Source organism: Perissodus microlepis, chromosome 11, assembly GCF_051167445.1.
Source record: "Perissodus microlepis isolate ML-2025 ecotype Zambia chromosome 11, ASM5116744v1, whole genome shotgun sequence".
NCBI lineage: Eukaryota > Metazoa > Chordata > Actinopteri > Cichliformes > Cichlidae > Perissodus > Perissodus microlepis.
Window position 1 is genome coordinate 2,663,641 of NC_140471.1, and position 15,775 is coordinate 2,679,415.

The 15,775-nt window shown below is 42.2% G+C and overlaps 1 protein-coding gene across 1 annotated transcript; it reads left to right on the forward strand.

The window, feature by feature from the left end:
* Positions 1-413: 413 nt before the first annotated feature.
* Positions 414-14,738, forward strand: LOC146377066 (uncharacterized). The gene is made up of 8 exons (XM_084943038.1): positions 414-684; positions 5,263-5,387; positions 6,275-6,965; positions 7,172-7,295; positions 7,726-7,898; positions 11,173-11,310; positions 11,433-11,650; positions 12,795-14,738. Exons 2-8 carry the CDS (start codon positions 5,343-5,345, stop codon positions 13,953-13,955), a joined length of 2,550 nt encoding a protein of 849 aa, XP_084799164.1. The 5' UTR covers positions 414-684; positions 5,263-5,342; the 3' UTR covers positions 13,956-14,738.
* Positions 14,739-15,775: the final 1,037 nt, after the last annotated feature.

The following is a 15,775-nucleotide window of genomic DNA, read 5'->3' on the forward strand; positions in this document are numbered from 1 at the left end:
AAGTATCCAAAACATACAAGTTTAATTTACATAATTTTTTAATGGATCTTATATCTGTTTTCACTCTTGTATGCTTTTCATACAAGTTTCACACAAGACAGAGACAAACTTTATAAGATTTATATCTTTTCCATATGGGGTGGTAGGTACCTATTTCAATAGGACAGAGCCGTAGGCATACAGTCAGTTAAAATGGGTTTAATGTTAATACAAAATAAAATTAAACATGTAACAGTAGCACCTAAAAACAATTAAAAGCTTTCCTTTATTAAATACGGTTAAAACTATAAAATTGTATGATTGTACGTGGGAGACAGGATAAGCGCTGCGGGGAACCTGTTACAAATAAATCAACATATGACCCACATGAAAAGGGACGGAAACTCACACTGAACCACGTGACGACTCTGCGTTCTGAGCGTCTGCTGACGCGGCTCTCGGTTCAGCGGCTCTAGCCTGTCTGGTAACTGCGGCTCACATGACCGCAGTCGGTGCTTCCTCACTGCGCTGAGGAGCCGTGCAGGGGCCGACTCCAAGCACCAGCTGTACGGGGATAACAGCCCAGGGGAGCGGGGGGACAGCTGACATGAGCTGCTGTTAGTCGGTGAAGCTGTGAGCTGGTCTGTGTGCCGTTCTTTCAGATCCTAGATGTGTCCATGCTGCAGGCCGGGGATCCTGGATGGGGTGCGTGTTTTCTTTTATTAATGCCTGCTTTGTTAAAGGGAACATGCTCAGTGGAAGACACGTTGTGTATTGTTCGGTCATCTGCGTTTGTTTAATGATCCGCAGACTGCTCAGTCGTCAGGGCTGGAAGCGCCTCAGAAATAAATGCATCCACCCGCGCATGTTAGTTCCCGCTGTAGCCGTACGGGAGTGTCCGTGTCAGGGTGTGGGAGAAGCCAGAGGACTGCAGGCCGGTACTCGGCTATTTGCAGCATGTTGTACTGCACGCTACATGTGTGGTTTGTTACAGGTGCTGAGTGAGTGTAGGTGGTAGGATTACATGAAGTGCAAAATCAGTGAGTGAGACGCAAAGCGTGGTCCTTTCTAGGGATGGACTGATCCGATATTACGTCTCGGTATCGGTCCGATAGTGACCTAAATTACTGGATCGGATATCGGAGAGAAATAAAAAAATATATAATCCGATCCATTAAATATCACGAAAGCACCTCACAAAACTTGCGATATAACTCAGCTCATAACCTTAGCAGTCGGAGCAGTACGCGTCACGTGATATAGCGGCTGTGGCGTGTGAGACCTGCGCTCTGGTTGAGCATTTGGAGCGTCGCTACCAAACCGGCATTTCATCTCCGAGGAAGTGATCCCAGAGAGAAGTAAAGCAAGTGTGTAAGTTCATCTCTGAATGTTTGTAAAGCATTCCTGCGTTAAGCTTAACAACCGATACTGAATACAGAGCGTCTGCCTCTCTCTCTCTCTCTCTCTCTCCCTCTCCTGCTGCTACTTCAATCATGAAACTGATCAATGATCAGCTGATCGGCTTTTCTGTCGCGAGTCCGTCTCTCTCGTTTGTTTTTGTCTCACTTTGCACCAGAAAGAGGAAACCAGCGGCTGAACAACAGCAGCACGTTTAAGCTTGATCAGCTGTTGTTAGAATTTATTTAATATAACTTTCTACACCAGGATCTTTTTCTACGCTGGTAACTGTGCAGGGGCGGATCTAGCACAGTTTAGCCAGGGGGGCCGATAGGGCATTAACAGGGAAAGGGGGCACAAAGACATACTTTTCTTTCTTATTCTCATTTAAAATGTCTAGCTTTTAATAAATTGAATGAATCTTAAACCAAAGTTTTAATCTGATGTAAAAATGTATAGAAGTTCATTACTGTATATAGTAACTGTTAAGTCTAATATACCCTAGTAAGCTGTAGTACTTTTTCCTTTGGGAAGATACCATCTGTGCAGTCTGCAGTTCTGTTGAAGAAAGATGTTGAATCTATTTAATTATTGTAGAAAAGTTATTGATTTCTGTGCATTTTTTTTTTACACGTGCATTAAATTAAAGTTGATTACGTCGATTAAGCATCACGAGGGAGGGGGGGGTGGGGGTCCCAATTATTTTTTTTGCTAGGAGTTTGCAACCCTATTATTTAGGTTGTTTAATTTTTCTACTAAGTACTCTTTAAAATACCAGAATAAGGAGGATGGAGCAGGGTTAAGTTTATTAGATTGATCAGTGTTGCTGAACTATGAAATATTTTGGGAGCAGTGTATTTTTTTGCATACAGGTATAACAGAATAGCTTTAGTGTTTGTTTGTTTTTTTAAACTTGTCTATGAACATATACAAAATGCAGCAATATATTTATAAAAAACAGTTTTATTGATTATAAAATGCACCATATTTGCATATCGGCAGTATGCAAATTTATGATATCGGTATTGGACATAAAAAGAAGTGTTATCGTGCCATCTCTAGTCTGGATTTTAGAGGAGTGCCTGGCGTTATTGCTGCTAATGAGAGAATTAATCACAGCATAATCACATGATGGTTTAACTGCCTTAGGTTAGCGACCTCCATTATAAGAAACAAACTTGAGCCTGGGGTAATGGTTGCTGTAAATGTGTCTGAATGCATTTACAGTACGGCTAGGCTCTTGTGTTAAGCGAGGACAGAAGTATAGTGAGAGGTTACAGTAGTGGGGTTGGGAGATATTATTTGATTCATATTTCATAATTCCCACTGTAAGCTATTGAGTTTAAATTAATGCACTGACTTGGCAGTATCAATATGCTGTCTCTGAAAGCCTTTGAATTGAACAAAATGCTATAACCCACATAAAACGCTGGCAAAATAATGAAAGTCAGCTGAATGGAGCTTTGTTTGTACTCTGAGTCCTACTGTCCCTACAACCTCTTACCACATAGGTCTTTCGTATGCTCTCTCATAGCCTACCATATTTCCAGTTTCACCCGTTCATTAGAGCTTGTAAATATGTTGGCCGAGAGAAGGTGTGTGCAAGTGCACAGAACAGGACTAGATATAGAAATATACTGCAGATAGCCCAGAAGGAGACAGACATCTGCTGCTAGGATTATTTACATTTGAAATCATTTTCAAGCTGCAAGTCAATGAACAACAACAGCATGCTGGCCTGGTTCCTCTGGTCCCTGCACTACAAAGCAGGTTGAAAAGGATAACCTTCCTCTATCTGGCTTCACTTTCCTGACACTGGCAATCAGGATATGTGGTCCAAGAGTTTATCAGCTCGATAGCTTGAGCCACGTTTTCCAAACCAGTCACGAGGATGGTCCTATGAAAGGGGCAGCTCTGGCAGATTTGACCAGTCACATACATGGCCTAACCCTGCAAATTAACTGGTTTTACAAAGGAAGTTAAAATTGTGATATTATAAAAATATGAAGACGTTAAACATGAACTACTGAAAGTAACACAGCTGCTGCAGTTCATCAATATAAGCATTTTTAACAGCAAATGGACGACACAGTAATATAATATTAAAAGTGCTGTATCAACATGTGTGTGCTTTAAGCACTTTGGTCAGTACCCCCATAGCCCCTGTTTTTATTCAGCCATAATGGCTCCTTTTAGACTGTGTGGCTGCTTGCAGGTCCTTTCGATGCTCACCTCTCCGTCCCTTTTCCTGTCCTTGGGTGTCTAACCAATCTGCTGCTCCCTGTGCTCTCATCTGTCCTGGTTATATGAAGAATGTAATCAGCACGTGTCAATCAAACTCCATCCAGATCTATAGTTTTTGATGTGATTATTTAAGCCATGCTATGTATTAACTTATTTTATATTCTGACTCGACCAATTATTCAACAAGACTGCAGAAAAGCTCATTAACGTGGCTCAGTCTGTTGCTGTTTATTCCTACTGAATTGACTGGATAACTGTGGTTATATCGGTTGGGTCTGATTATTGGGGGGGTCATAACCCCCCTAACCCCCTAGAAATTATGTGCATCTGATACAGTATACTTCTTTCATGAGGTTTTAGTACTGGGGTACAGTTTGATTTTGCATCAATAACCTGAGATCTTTTAGATCACGAGGGTTTGAGAGCATCCTCCTGTAACCATGGTTACATCCTGTCAGAAGTAGACCATGTGAGAGGAAAAATGGAGAGCGACCGTCCTGCAGCCTGACAACACTCTGAGCAGCTGCATGATTTCATGTTTACAGCCTGTTTATAATAACTTCATCATGAATTATAAATTGTCAATGTGACCTACACGAGAAAACGGACGTGTGACAATTAGGGTAGTTATTATGATTAGGATGGCTTGATCAGACAGAGATGTTCTTGTCTTGGTCTCGCTGTCTCAGTCTCGCTGTCTCAGATCGACGTTGTGGTCGGGAGATTTGGAGTCAACAGTATCCATGACACACACCGTAACGTTCGATAATGTGTCATGCGCAAAAGCATCAGCTCTAAGAGCCGTGCTTAGGGAGTGCTTAGTAGTAAATCAGAAGAGTTGACTCCCATTGAGCGAGAGCTGCTCCTCACTTAATTTCCTTTGGCTGCTCAGCTCTCACACAGTGGCTCAGCTATGCTCCAATCCCTCCATATTGTGGCCAATCACATGCGAGGATATAGGATAATATCATTGTGTGAAAAACAGAGAGGGTGAGAGACGCGACAGAAAAGTGGAGCGTGCGTCTGTCCTCTCAGTAAGTGAGTGAGACAGTAGACAGCGGTGAGGAGGGCTGTGCGAGTGCAAAAACACATAAATATGCCTGAGACCCGTAAACGAAGCAGCATCTGGCTGCAGTTTAAAGACTTTTGTCTCGGTCTTGGTCTCATCTCGACTTTGTCTTGGTCTTGACTCGGTCTGTCTTGGTCTTGATACCCTCTGGTCTTGGTATTGTCTAGATCTCAGCACAACTTCATGTCTATTGAAGAATTGTCTGTTTCCGTGGCAGTTGGATGTCTTATTCCACGCAATCTGCACTTGGAATTGTATTTGAACCAGGCTGTCTAATTTATCCTAATTAAATCTTTTCCCCTCAGGTATTGAAGAGTAATCAGTGTGCTTTTGCTGGCTCACCTGTGTCATCAGATAGACGCAGTGCTGCTGTGTCTCCAGTGAGATTCACTGCTCCTTTATACGACTGTTTCTTGACTAGCTGGTGGTTTTGCACACCATGAGTAACTCTGTGCCACATAATGGACTGATTTTAAAATTACTTGAAGTTATATTGAATACTGTGACTCTCTACTGCAGCCCTGTCCAATGGCTTTTTTTAATTGGAGCATTTCGTAATTCTTCTCATCTAGAAAGAAGCAGACGAATGTTTATTCCAGCACCTGCAGTGAAAACATAGCACAGGCAAAACACAGACTTTCTGCTGAGCAACATGAGTACAGACAGACCCAAGCGGAATGTCATCAGAAAACGATATGTAAGTAAACTGTCTTTCCTCTTTAAAGTGTACGTACGTGTATGTGGCCTCTTCCTGATTACTTTTTTTGTTTCAGATCATCAAAGAAATTTTAATATTAGACAAAGATAATATAAGTAAATCCAAAATGCAGTTTTTAAATAATAATTTCATTTATTAACGGAGGAAAAAGTCATTGCACCTGAAACCTAAACATTGGTTGTGCCATCCTCAGCAGCAAGAACTGCAATCAGGTCTGAGGCAAGTAGTCTTTTCACTTGGCTGTGGAAGGATTTTGCTCTCTTCATTGGAGGGCTTTTTCGGCATGAACAGCCTGTTTAAGGTCATACCAAAGCATCTCAGTTTGATTTAAGTCTGAACCTGACTGGGCCACTTTCTGAGCCTTTCAGAGGTAGACTTGCTAGTTTGTTCGGATTATCGGATTCTCACCCCCAACAGGTCGCAGCAGATGGCCCCGCCCCTCCCTGAGCCTGGTCGGAGGTTTCTTCCTGTTAAAAGGGAGTTTTTCCTTCCCACTGTCGCCAAAGTGCTTGCTCATAGGGGGTCATATGATTGTTGGGTTTTTCTCTGTATGTATCATTGTAGGGTCTACCTTACAATATAAAGCACCTTGAGGTGACTGTTGTTGTGATTTGGCGCTGTGTAAATAACATTGAATTGAAAAGTGTATTTGAGTAAATCCCCACATAACTCAGTTTCAGACTAGTCAGAGAAGTCACAGTTGGCAGAATGTTCCCCACTGGCCAAGTATGTTTCAGATTTCAGGATGAAACAATTCACTTGTACCTGTAACATCAATACGTTTTAGTAAACAGATAAAATAAAAATTGTGTTGATGCCCCAAAATATGTGGAGCTAAAGGTGAAGACACTGTTTTTGTGGTGCAGGACATCAGTGACGGGATGCCGTGGTGCGAAGAACGTCTGGTCCGCAAAGTTCTCTTCCTTTCTCTCAGGGAATACAGAGACAAACACCGTGCTGCACACACTCACTCACACATACACAAGTGTCCACATGAATGCAAGTCAAAAAACACACACTCACATGCTCTGCAAAAGACACTGACAAAGCCTAATGCACACAAGAAAACACAAGCAAGAAAAAACATGCACACACAACAGCAAAGACTCACATGCAAACAACTAAATACATACACACAGGCGAACACACGTTCTGCACAAAACATGCACGTTTCAAAGCGCCTACACACTGAACACACAAACAAACGGCAGACAGCTCACTTGAATTGGGTCTCGCACTCTCCAGAAAGTAAATGTACTCGGATACTACGGAACACACAAACTCAGATGAAATTGTGTAAAAGGAAAGTTGCACACACTCTGCAGCGTACTTGCACGGACCAGAAGAGGTCTTCTACCAGGACACTACGCTCAAATAAAACACAAAACACGCTGTCGCTGCAGAACTCAAAATACCCCAAACCTGCAAAACACACAGACACTGCTCAACACACACACTCACTGAACAACATGTGCAGATCTAAAAACACAAAGATGCCACTGAGAGCTGCTCTCTCAGCCAGGACTCTGAGGTCGCACACCCCAACAAGTGTCTGTGGTGAGTAACACAACAAGCGTGCATGTGTATCTAATATTGTTTTTGGGGTTATTTGGAGGCTCGCCGGAAGTAAACACAGCATTTTGGTCCCAAATTTTAGCCACGAGCAGATTGTCTAGGTCATCATGTGTTATTACTTTGATTGTCATGACACTGTAGGTGGAGGTCAGTTCTCACACAGCTGGGCTTGTGCCTGTTCTCTTAAGGCTCTGTAGTTAACACTACGATCAAGCGTCGGGCAGCTGGTCCAAACTGGAGTTGGTCCTTACAGACGCAACAACGCCATCCTACCAGCAATCGTGGTGATGAAGATGATTGTGCCAAAAACAGGTAGGCACGAGTGTGTTTTTGTGTGTGTTGTGATTATGCTTCTCAAACTTGTGATGTTCCAACATCAGAAGCTGATTTTTAAACAAAAATCACATCCCAAGAGGTTTGAATAGATTTTAATAAACACAGTGTTGCCAAAAGTATGCACTCATCTGCTCGAGTGATGCTATATCACTCACTGAACGTGAGTTGGTGCAACAGACGAATATTTATACTTTGTGATTTGCTCCATCTGTGTACAACAACACAACAGTTTCTAAAACTAATCCTGTCAGTGCGTTTCATCAAGAAAATGAAATTCACTTTGAGAACTAAATTCATTTAAAGTCTGTGTCGTCACTGAACTGTGGCTTACTAGATATTAAGATTAAATGTTTGTTGCATTATTAATAAATGCACTTGTTTGATTTGACTTGATGTATGTATGCAGACCTCGGCTGCACGCACAGAGAAAGTTTGCTCAGTCCCCACCCAGCTCTCCAGGACCATTAGTGCTGATGACGTCGGCGCAGAATACCCACTCCCACAGCCTGGCTGTAGTCACCTGTCTGACCAAACGTCGCCCTAAGACTGAGGACTTTTTGTCTTTTCTCTGTTTAAGAGGTAAGCTGAAAACACGGAAGCTGCTCTTACGTGACCAGGCTGTGCACAGGGGTGGCTGTAGCTGAGGATGTTATCTACTAATTGGACGATGGGTCGTTCGAACTCTCAGAGCCTAGCAGGATATTTGTGTCTCTGTGTCATCCACGTTGGTTTTTTCTGTGGTTTCCAAGCCTTTTGATGTTGCTGAGCTGGCCAGGATTCACCTTTTTGAGAATGTAGATCTGACTGCTCCTAAGCTCTTTGGTAACTCTCTGATGGGTTTATTTTGGTATTACAGTCGAATGCACAAAGATCCCTTTGGCCTCACTTACAATGAAAGCTGTAAATACCATTTGAATCAGCGTATCATAGCATACGATGTCATATCGATTTTATTTTTAAACCCACTGAATTAAATCTGAAAGTGTGCACTTCAGGCGAATATCGACAAAAATACTTTCTTTGTCTAACTAACTTTGGACATAATTGTAAGCACATGGAGATTAGGAAGAAGGACTGCAGCCCTCAGCAGCCTGAGAGAGAGAGAGAGAGAGATCTAGGCTGTGTCCCAATTCAGGGTCTGCACGCTTGAAGTACGCATTTTAAGTGTGATTACGTCACTGCCACGCGACGGCGGCTGTCCCAATTCGAAGTGTACTTCAAATGCGTACTCCAAATGCGCTGTTGAATTCTCCAAATATCAAGCGTGATCCGGTGCACGCTTCGTGGTCCCACATATCCCACAATTCATAGCGCGGCGGTGGGTGTGGATAATTTTGCCGCAAAATACGGCAGAAGGGAGCGGCCGAAGACTGAACTGTCAAAAGTAAGTACTGAACATGACGTCACTTATTTATGTGCGAATGTTTAATAACGAAGAACATTAAAACATTACTGTTGGCCACATGTCGGCAAAGTTGTGTGACATTAGTGACGTTTGTACTTTCAGCGTTAAGTTGGTTGTAAAGCCTTTACATACATATATATATATATATATATCATAATAATCTGACAATACTATAATATTGGCCATATTATATTTACATTACCACAGTGAGATGATTTTAGTCTCATGAACAACATGAGCTAATTGTTATTTACTAACTAATCTTAAATGACTGTTCAGTACAGAAATGAAGCCCAACAATCATGTTTTACAGTCCTGTGGTCTCAGCCTCAGATACTCAACTGATCAAAGTGATGTCATGACAAAAATGAATGACCAACAAAACATTTTTTCTCCTTCATTTCTGTCACACAAAACTGTATGAAACGTTTCTCGCGGTTAGTATCGTGGTTGCTAGGCAACCTGAGCAGCACGACGAAGGCTAGACCGTCCCATTTCACGAGCCTCTCACTTCCGCACTTCTCGTACTTATAGTACGCACCGTACGTAGTACTCGTAGTGTGCGTACTTCAAGCGTGCAGACCCTGAATTGGGACACAGCCATAGTTATCTATCTGTCCGTCTGTCCCTTCCCTCATTTCTCGATCCCTGCCTATTTCCTCTCTAATCAGGAGTCCCACTGTGGACAATCTTCACTGGTGTTTAAACAATGACCCCTTTTGGATGCAACCCCCTGTGTAGCCAGACAAAATGTAAAAACTCATAACCTTGGATGCACTCCAAGCAACCTGAACCTGCAAGGAAAATAAAGTCTTTAGGCTCATTTGTCACATGAAACTCAACACAATTTTTTCATTTAAATCATTTATCCATATATCTTTAGGGTCAAATATAACTTCTGTTGTTTCACCAGTACAAGGTGAAAGGAAGAGGAGAGCTGAGCTCCTCGGAGCAACCCTGTTCTGCAACATTTGGCTGTCAGAAGTGTGCACTTTTGATGACTTTTGGGTCATCTAGATGTTTCCTAGATGGCATATTGATTGTGGACCAGGAATATCAAACATCGGCCCGGCTAGGGCTCCAATCTGGCCCACTGGATTTTTTTGTGGAGGGGTAATTCAGCTTTGGACTTTTATCTGTAATTTTAAAAGTTTTGTTGACTGATAAAAACTCTTACATGGCTACTCACAACACATCAAAGTAACTAATTTGATTATAGATTTCTGTGATTTTACACATTTATTTCTTTAAGTTTAAGCCCAAAGGGTTATGCTGAATGAATGAAGCATTTGTTTATAATGTAGAAAGACTGTGACACAACTGAACTTAGTTTCACTGGTCCGGTTCAAGTAAGATGGGCTGTGTGTGGCAGCTTGTGGGTGTTAATTGTATCTGTTGACATTCCCTCTGTGAACCCTCTTGCATTAGCTTAAGCCATCAACAAAGAGTGTAACCTCATTTTTTGTCAGTGGTGCCAAATAAATCAGTGCAAGGGAGTATAGCTGCTTCTAGGCAAGGATTCCCATTTTCCCCTCGTTTGGGCTGGGCCTTGTAATTACAGCATGAATGTTTGATACTTCTGCTTCTATTCATTACATTACACATTAATCACATAAATATTGTCTATTATTCATATAATCATCATATAAATAATACGCAGATATGTTACTTGAATAATTACCATCATGAGAGAAAGTGAGGAAAAAACTGAGACTATTCACTCATATCAGCAGAGAGAGGGCACACGGCCTGTTTTCAGCTCACTTACTCGTCTTTTTCCACACTTTCAACAGAAAAATACGCTACTCACATAATTCACCACCATACAGAATATATTCTGATTTATTGCGAGCAACACAACCTGATGTTGTTGCAGTTGTAGTAATTTCCAGCCTATCCTTGGTTTGTCCTGCCTTTGCCGCTCCTCTGAGTTCCCTGTTTGACATAAAAAAATGGATGCAGGAAATGAAATTGTTTTAAAAGTTTTATCCAGCCTGTACAGCTCATCTACTAACTGGAGGGTTGATGGTGCGATCCCTGGCTGCTCCGGCCTGCATGCCAAATATCCTCGGGCAAGACATTAACCCCAAGTTTCCCTCTGATGCATTTATCAGAGAAATCACATGTGATGATCACAACAGCTGGTATTCATGCACATGTTGAGCATGAGTGCTGGAGGAGATGTGGGTTACATTGTGTTGCTAAAGCAGTTAGTGGAACATCAGTCGACAATTAAGTATAACAGTGAAGCTAGCTGGTAGCAGCTAAGTTGTTTAGACTGTGTTGATAGCACAGAGTCAGGCTGGACAGTGTTTCTCAGAGCATCTTTTTGCCTCTTTAAACTGTTTTGGTGAAATAGCTTTAATTCTGTGAGAGACTACGGAGATTAAAAATAAAAAAGGGACATGACACGCACACTTGATGATGCCATTTCCTCTTTCACTTCAGGTTCAGCAGCATTACCGCACAACATGGCATTCTTATCAAGTAAGCGAGACAGGGAGCCAGGTGACAGTCAGCATTTGCCTTCCTGTCACAAGGCTCCAGCTGAGGAGAAGAAAATCAGGATGTTATGTAGAAAAACAGGTACTCGCCTGCTGGGAATGTTTTTGTAAACGATTGCATCTTTCTTTGCAAGTATATTATTCCTCCTTAAACTCTAGCTGCTATTTGAAATGATAGTTTCCGTTCCTGTGCCTGTCCTGCAGTGCACAGTGACTCCAGATCACTGAAGAGGAGGCCTGCCAGCCCTGCTGTGCTCAGATCCACCTGCCCTTTAACAGCTCGAGCACAGAAAAGGATGGACAGGGATGAAAGAGAAGGGAAGCAACAGAAGAAGGGAGTGGAGGGGGACAGGCGAGAGGGCGCTCAGATACACCTCCTGAGACCTCGCCAGCACTTACTTCATGTCAAGAGGGCTAACAAGGTCTGGTCATGCTTTACTACACGTTTGCTTGTGTGAAAAGTGTGTCGTTGTATCATCGGTATGGAAACCAAACACTAATAAACATACAGGTCCTTTTAACACCCGGGGTTGTTCCTTTTGGACTTTGTCAACAGTTTTGTACTAAGTTCAATGAGAAGAGTAAAAGGTCTTGGACACATTGCCCATGTCAGTGGCACCTGATGGTGGCTGAAGAGGGCCACTGACTGGAGTGTGTGTGGATTAATAAAGCTCCTCTTTGACAGTCACAGCACTGCTGTCAATGCTGCCAAACAGCTGAAACAGTCACAGTGACATTTAACCTGACAAATGCAATATTAAATACAAATGCATAGAGAGCTGTCGCCTCTCTGACGACATCTAGAGCTAAAGTTAAAGTTGCTGGTAAGTGATACAAACAGTCCAAACACTGGGTCTGCAGATATGAATCAGCTTTAGTGTACACAAATGATGTATTTATTTGTTTGTTTGTTTGTTTGGTTTGTTGTTATCATACACCAACATAGCATTATTTTTGTGCACGATGGAATGAGTAAATTTTGGTGTTGTGTGTTTGTATATTTTTGCTAAAGCTTATATGTCAAAGGAAATGTGAGTATTTCTTCACCCGTGTGTGTGCGCGCCCCTTTTGCATTTGAGATTAGCATTTGTTAAAAAAAAAATCCCCAAGACAGACCGTGGGGGTTTGGAGGGTCCTCCCCCCAATGTCATAGATGTTAAATAATTCTCCCCGGATGCTCTGATTTCCTCCCACAATCCAAGGACATCAGTGTTAGTTTGATGGAATTACGATCACTAATTAATGTAAATCGTCGATCGGATGCAAGTTTACTCCATGGGTTAGTCCTCCGATGGACGTGGGAACTATCTGTTTTAGTTTTAATCTCTGGGCTATATGTCATCACGGCTCAGTGATGCCAACACTAAAGTCATGTGATGGTGGCGTTGTTCCTCTGGATGCGTCGTTGACTTCATATGTTGCCAAATGCATTTAAACAAAAATTGCATGGTTACTGTGCTAACCAAAACATCTAAGCATCATAAACCAGGGTGATGCTAACTTCAGGCCTACAAAAATGATTATCCACTGAAGTATGCAGACTATCACAATTTCTCTCTGTTGCAGGTTGCCATGGTTACTAAAATCTCTGAGCAAAGAACCTCCTGTGTAGCGTCAGTCATTCCTTTAACGCCGAGAACTGGTGTTGGTAACAAACAAGGCACAAGGCCAAGCAATACATACAAATCAAGGCGCCATCCCCAAAGCAGAGCCCAGGAAAGCAGCAACAAGTACCACCCCCTACATCACAACCACCATCGGGCTAACAATCAGCACCTTCGCCACCCAACGCTTTCTAAATACTATAGCATCCACACGACCTTCAGTATTCTCCACAATTCAGGAAGAAATTCATGCCAAACTCCATGTTTAAATAAACGTTCAGTGTCTAGACGGCTGAATGAGAACCCTGTGGTCCTGAGGTTATCCAGACGGAGGAGAGGCCTTCCACCAGACACCAGTCCTGTCCTTCCGAATCGGGTTCCCTTGGACAAAAACTCATCAAATGAGTGCCAGACATTTCAGGACAAAGATGCTCATGTCTCACGGGAGAGTGATATTTACGAGATTCAGCAGAAAGGGGACAATGTTAGAGAGGATTATGTGAACATGTGTAAACACTCTGATAACCATGATGTGAAAGCTGTAGAAAAAAGATTCGGGCATGTTGGAGATGTGAAACTTGAGAGGGGAAAGGGAAATATAGAAAAGCTGCCTGTGGCAAGCACAGCTGCTCTGGAGGCCTCTGATCAAAGGGAAAGCCTTACTAATGTCAGCACTAGCTATAACCTCATGCCTGCTGGTGAGGTTGTATGGAAACACCTGAGAGAGAAAACACTCCAAAAACATCAGAACTCTACAATCTTAAAGCCACCTACCAGGGCTAATGAGGCCAGGGCTGCTGCTGCTAGGACTAGTGTAACTAAAGCTGCTATTAACTCAGTTACATCTGACCCACCAGCCAATTCTTTTTCCAGGCACAGTGCCAAGGGTACTAATAACAGCAAGAAAATTAAGAAGAGTAGTTTACGAGCCGGCACCAACATAGCCCATGAATCCAAAAGTGCTACAAAACAGTCTTCAATGAGCACCACAAAGGACACATGCAAGGATGGTGCACTTACCATCAGTTACTGTAGCACTTCCAAAGAGGGGCTTCTCCAGGCCAAGCCTACTACCTCAGCCATCAAGACCAGGTTCAGCTCTAGAATCCTTCTAAAGCATTGATTTTTAAACAGTATCCAAACATGAATACACTCACTGTTATGTGTACTAAGATTTTACGATGACAAGTACAGAAATGTTTTTAAAAGCTTTTATTGTGTTGAATAGTGGCAGAGCATGATGACGGGGTTTCCTTGTCAGACAGTACATCTTCTGTACTGTTGTCATTGTTGAAGATAAAATAAACTGGAAGTCATGATACTGGCTGATGCACTATAAAGTGGACTGTATGATGCAGAAGTGATAATGCTTAAAAGCTGCTAGGTTTCAGTTTATTCATTGTTTGCTTTTTGTCTGTTTATTTTCTTCTTGCTTGCTAATTCTCTTACTGTATCTTGGAAAAAAATAAATAAAAGTATGGGGGGGGGCACCTTTTAGCACATTATGTTAAATGGACTACTCAATGTGAGCTGTCAAAGCACTTTTTCTACACGTTTCATTCACCCATTCACGCACAATGCTTTTATCTATCTAAAGCGCATTTACATAACAATCGCACACACTTTGATGGGAGATCCATGAGCGGACCTCGGTGTTCATTATCTGCTTGAAGGATTCTTTGACACATGGACAGGTGGAGCCAGGCATCAAGCCGCCGACCTGGTAGAGCACCAGCTCTGCCTCGGAGCCACGGCCACCAGAAGGTCAACACTTTGTTTGAACAGCTACAGTAGTTGGTCTCCTCGGCTCCCAGCTGCCCTCAGGCTTCTGTCCTAACATTTCTGAAACGTGTTGCTAACTTGAAATTTATGTATTCAAAATAATAAATACAGTTTTAAAATTGAAGCTTTAACATTTGACATTTTTATACTACTGCTACATTTTGACCCAAGACATTAGTTTGTTGTACTACATAATGTAGCGTTTAATCAGTCTGCATATTTTACCTGCATTACCAATAATAACTTTTGCACTATTTTAGGACCATAATAAACGTTTCAGCTAACATAATTTACTAATGCTAGAATGTAAAGAATGCAATAACGGCACCACTGCTGCATCAAGCAAAGTGCAGCATGATCCCTGGGTGTTTGCTACCCAGGGGATCAAACCCTCTGTGGGGCAAGTGTTGCCATCTTGGAGGATGGAGGTTGGTCCTAGACGATGGAAACACAAGATTTCCACTGATATGTTTCTTGAGTGAGATTAATGACAAGCCTAATTTTTCCAGTAAGGACTATGCTACCCTATATTTTTATGCTGCCTCCACCAAAAGCTGTTGTTCTCCAAGCCTTCCTCACACTTTGACCCTATGATCAAACTGCCATAGGCGGAATCTGGACTCAGTGCTGACAGACTGTTCCTCCCAATGTTCATATCCCAGAACATGTTACTGACACCAGCACAGACAAGTCAAGCTCACAAGTATTAGAACTGCTCATTTGGAAAATCATCGGCTGCAGGATTAGTGAAGCTGAAGCAAACGCTGAGATTACAGCTGTAACAGTGTATCCTGATGCATAGAAAGTGGTTGATTAATAAAATAAACATTTAAATACATAAGATGTTCAAATTGTTATACTCCGGCCCAGTTTGAGGGTTTTCCTGCTTTCTTCTTCTCATAGAGTCAATTTTATAATCTTTTCTCTTTCTCAGCTGGATGGTTCTCTATGACTCGACTTATAGGCAGTTTCCCTTTTCTGGGTTTGCAAGCACCTGTTATATATTACGTCATCAATCTTGGATTCATGGTTACAAAAAGCTGGTACCCAGTTTGTTATGTTAACCCAGGGTTTTCCCTGCATGTTTGCATGAAAGGGCTGGTGTGACAACATCTGACCAATCTAAAAGAGCATCTCACAGTTCATAACACTTTTCTTTCA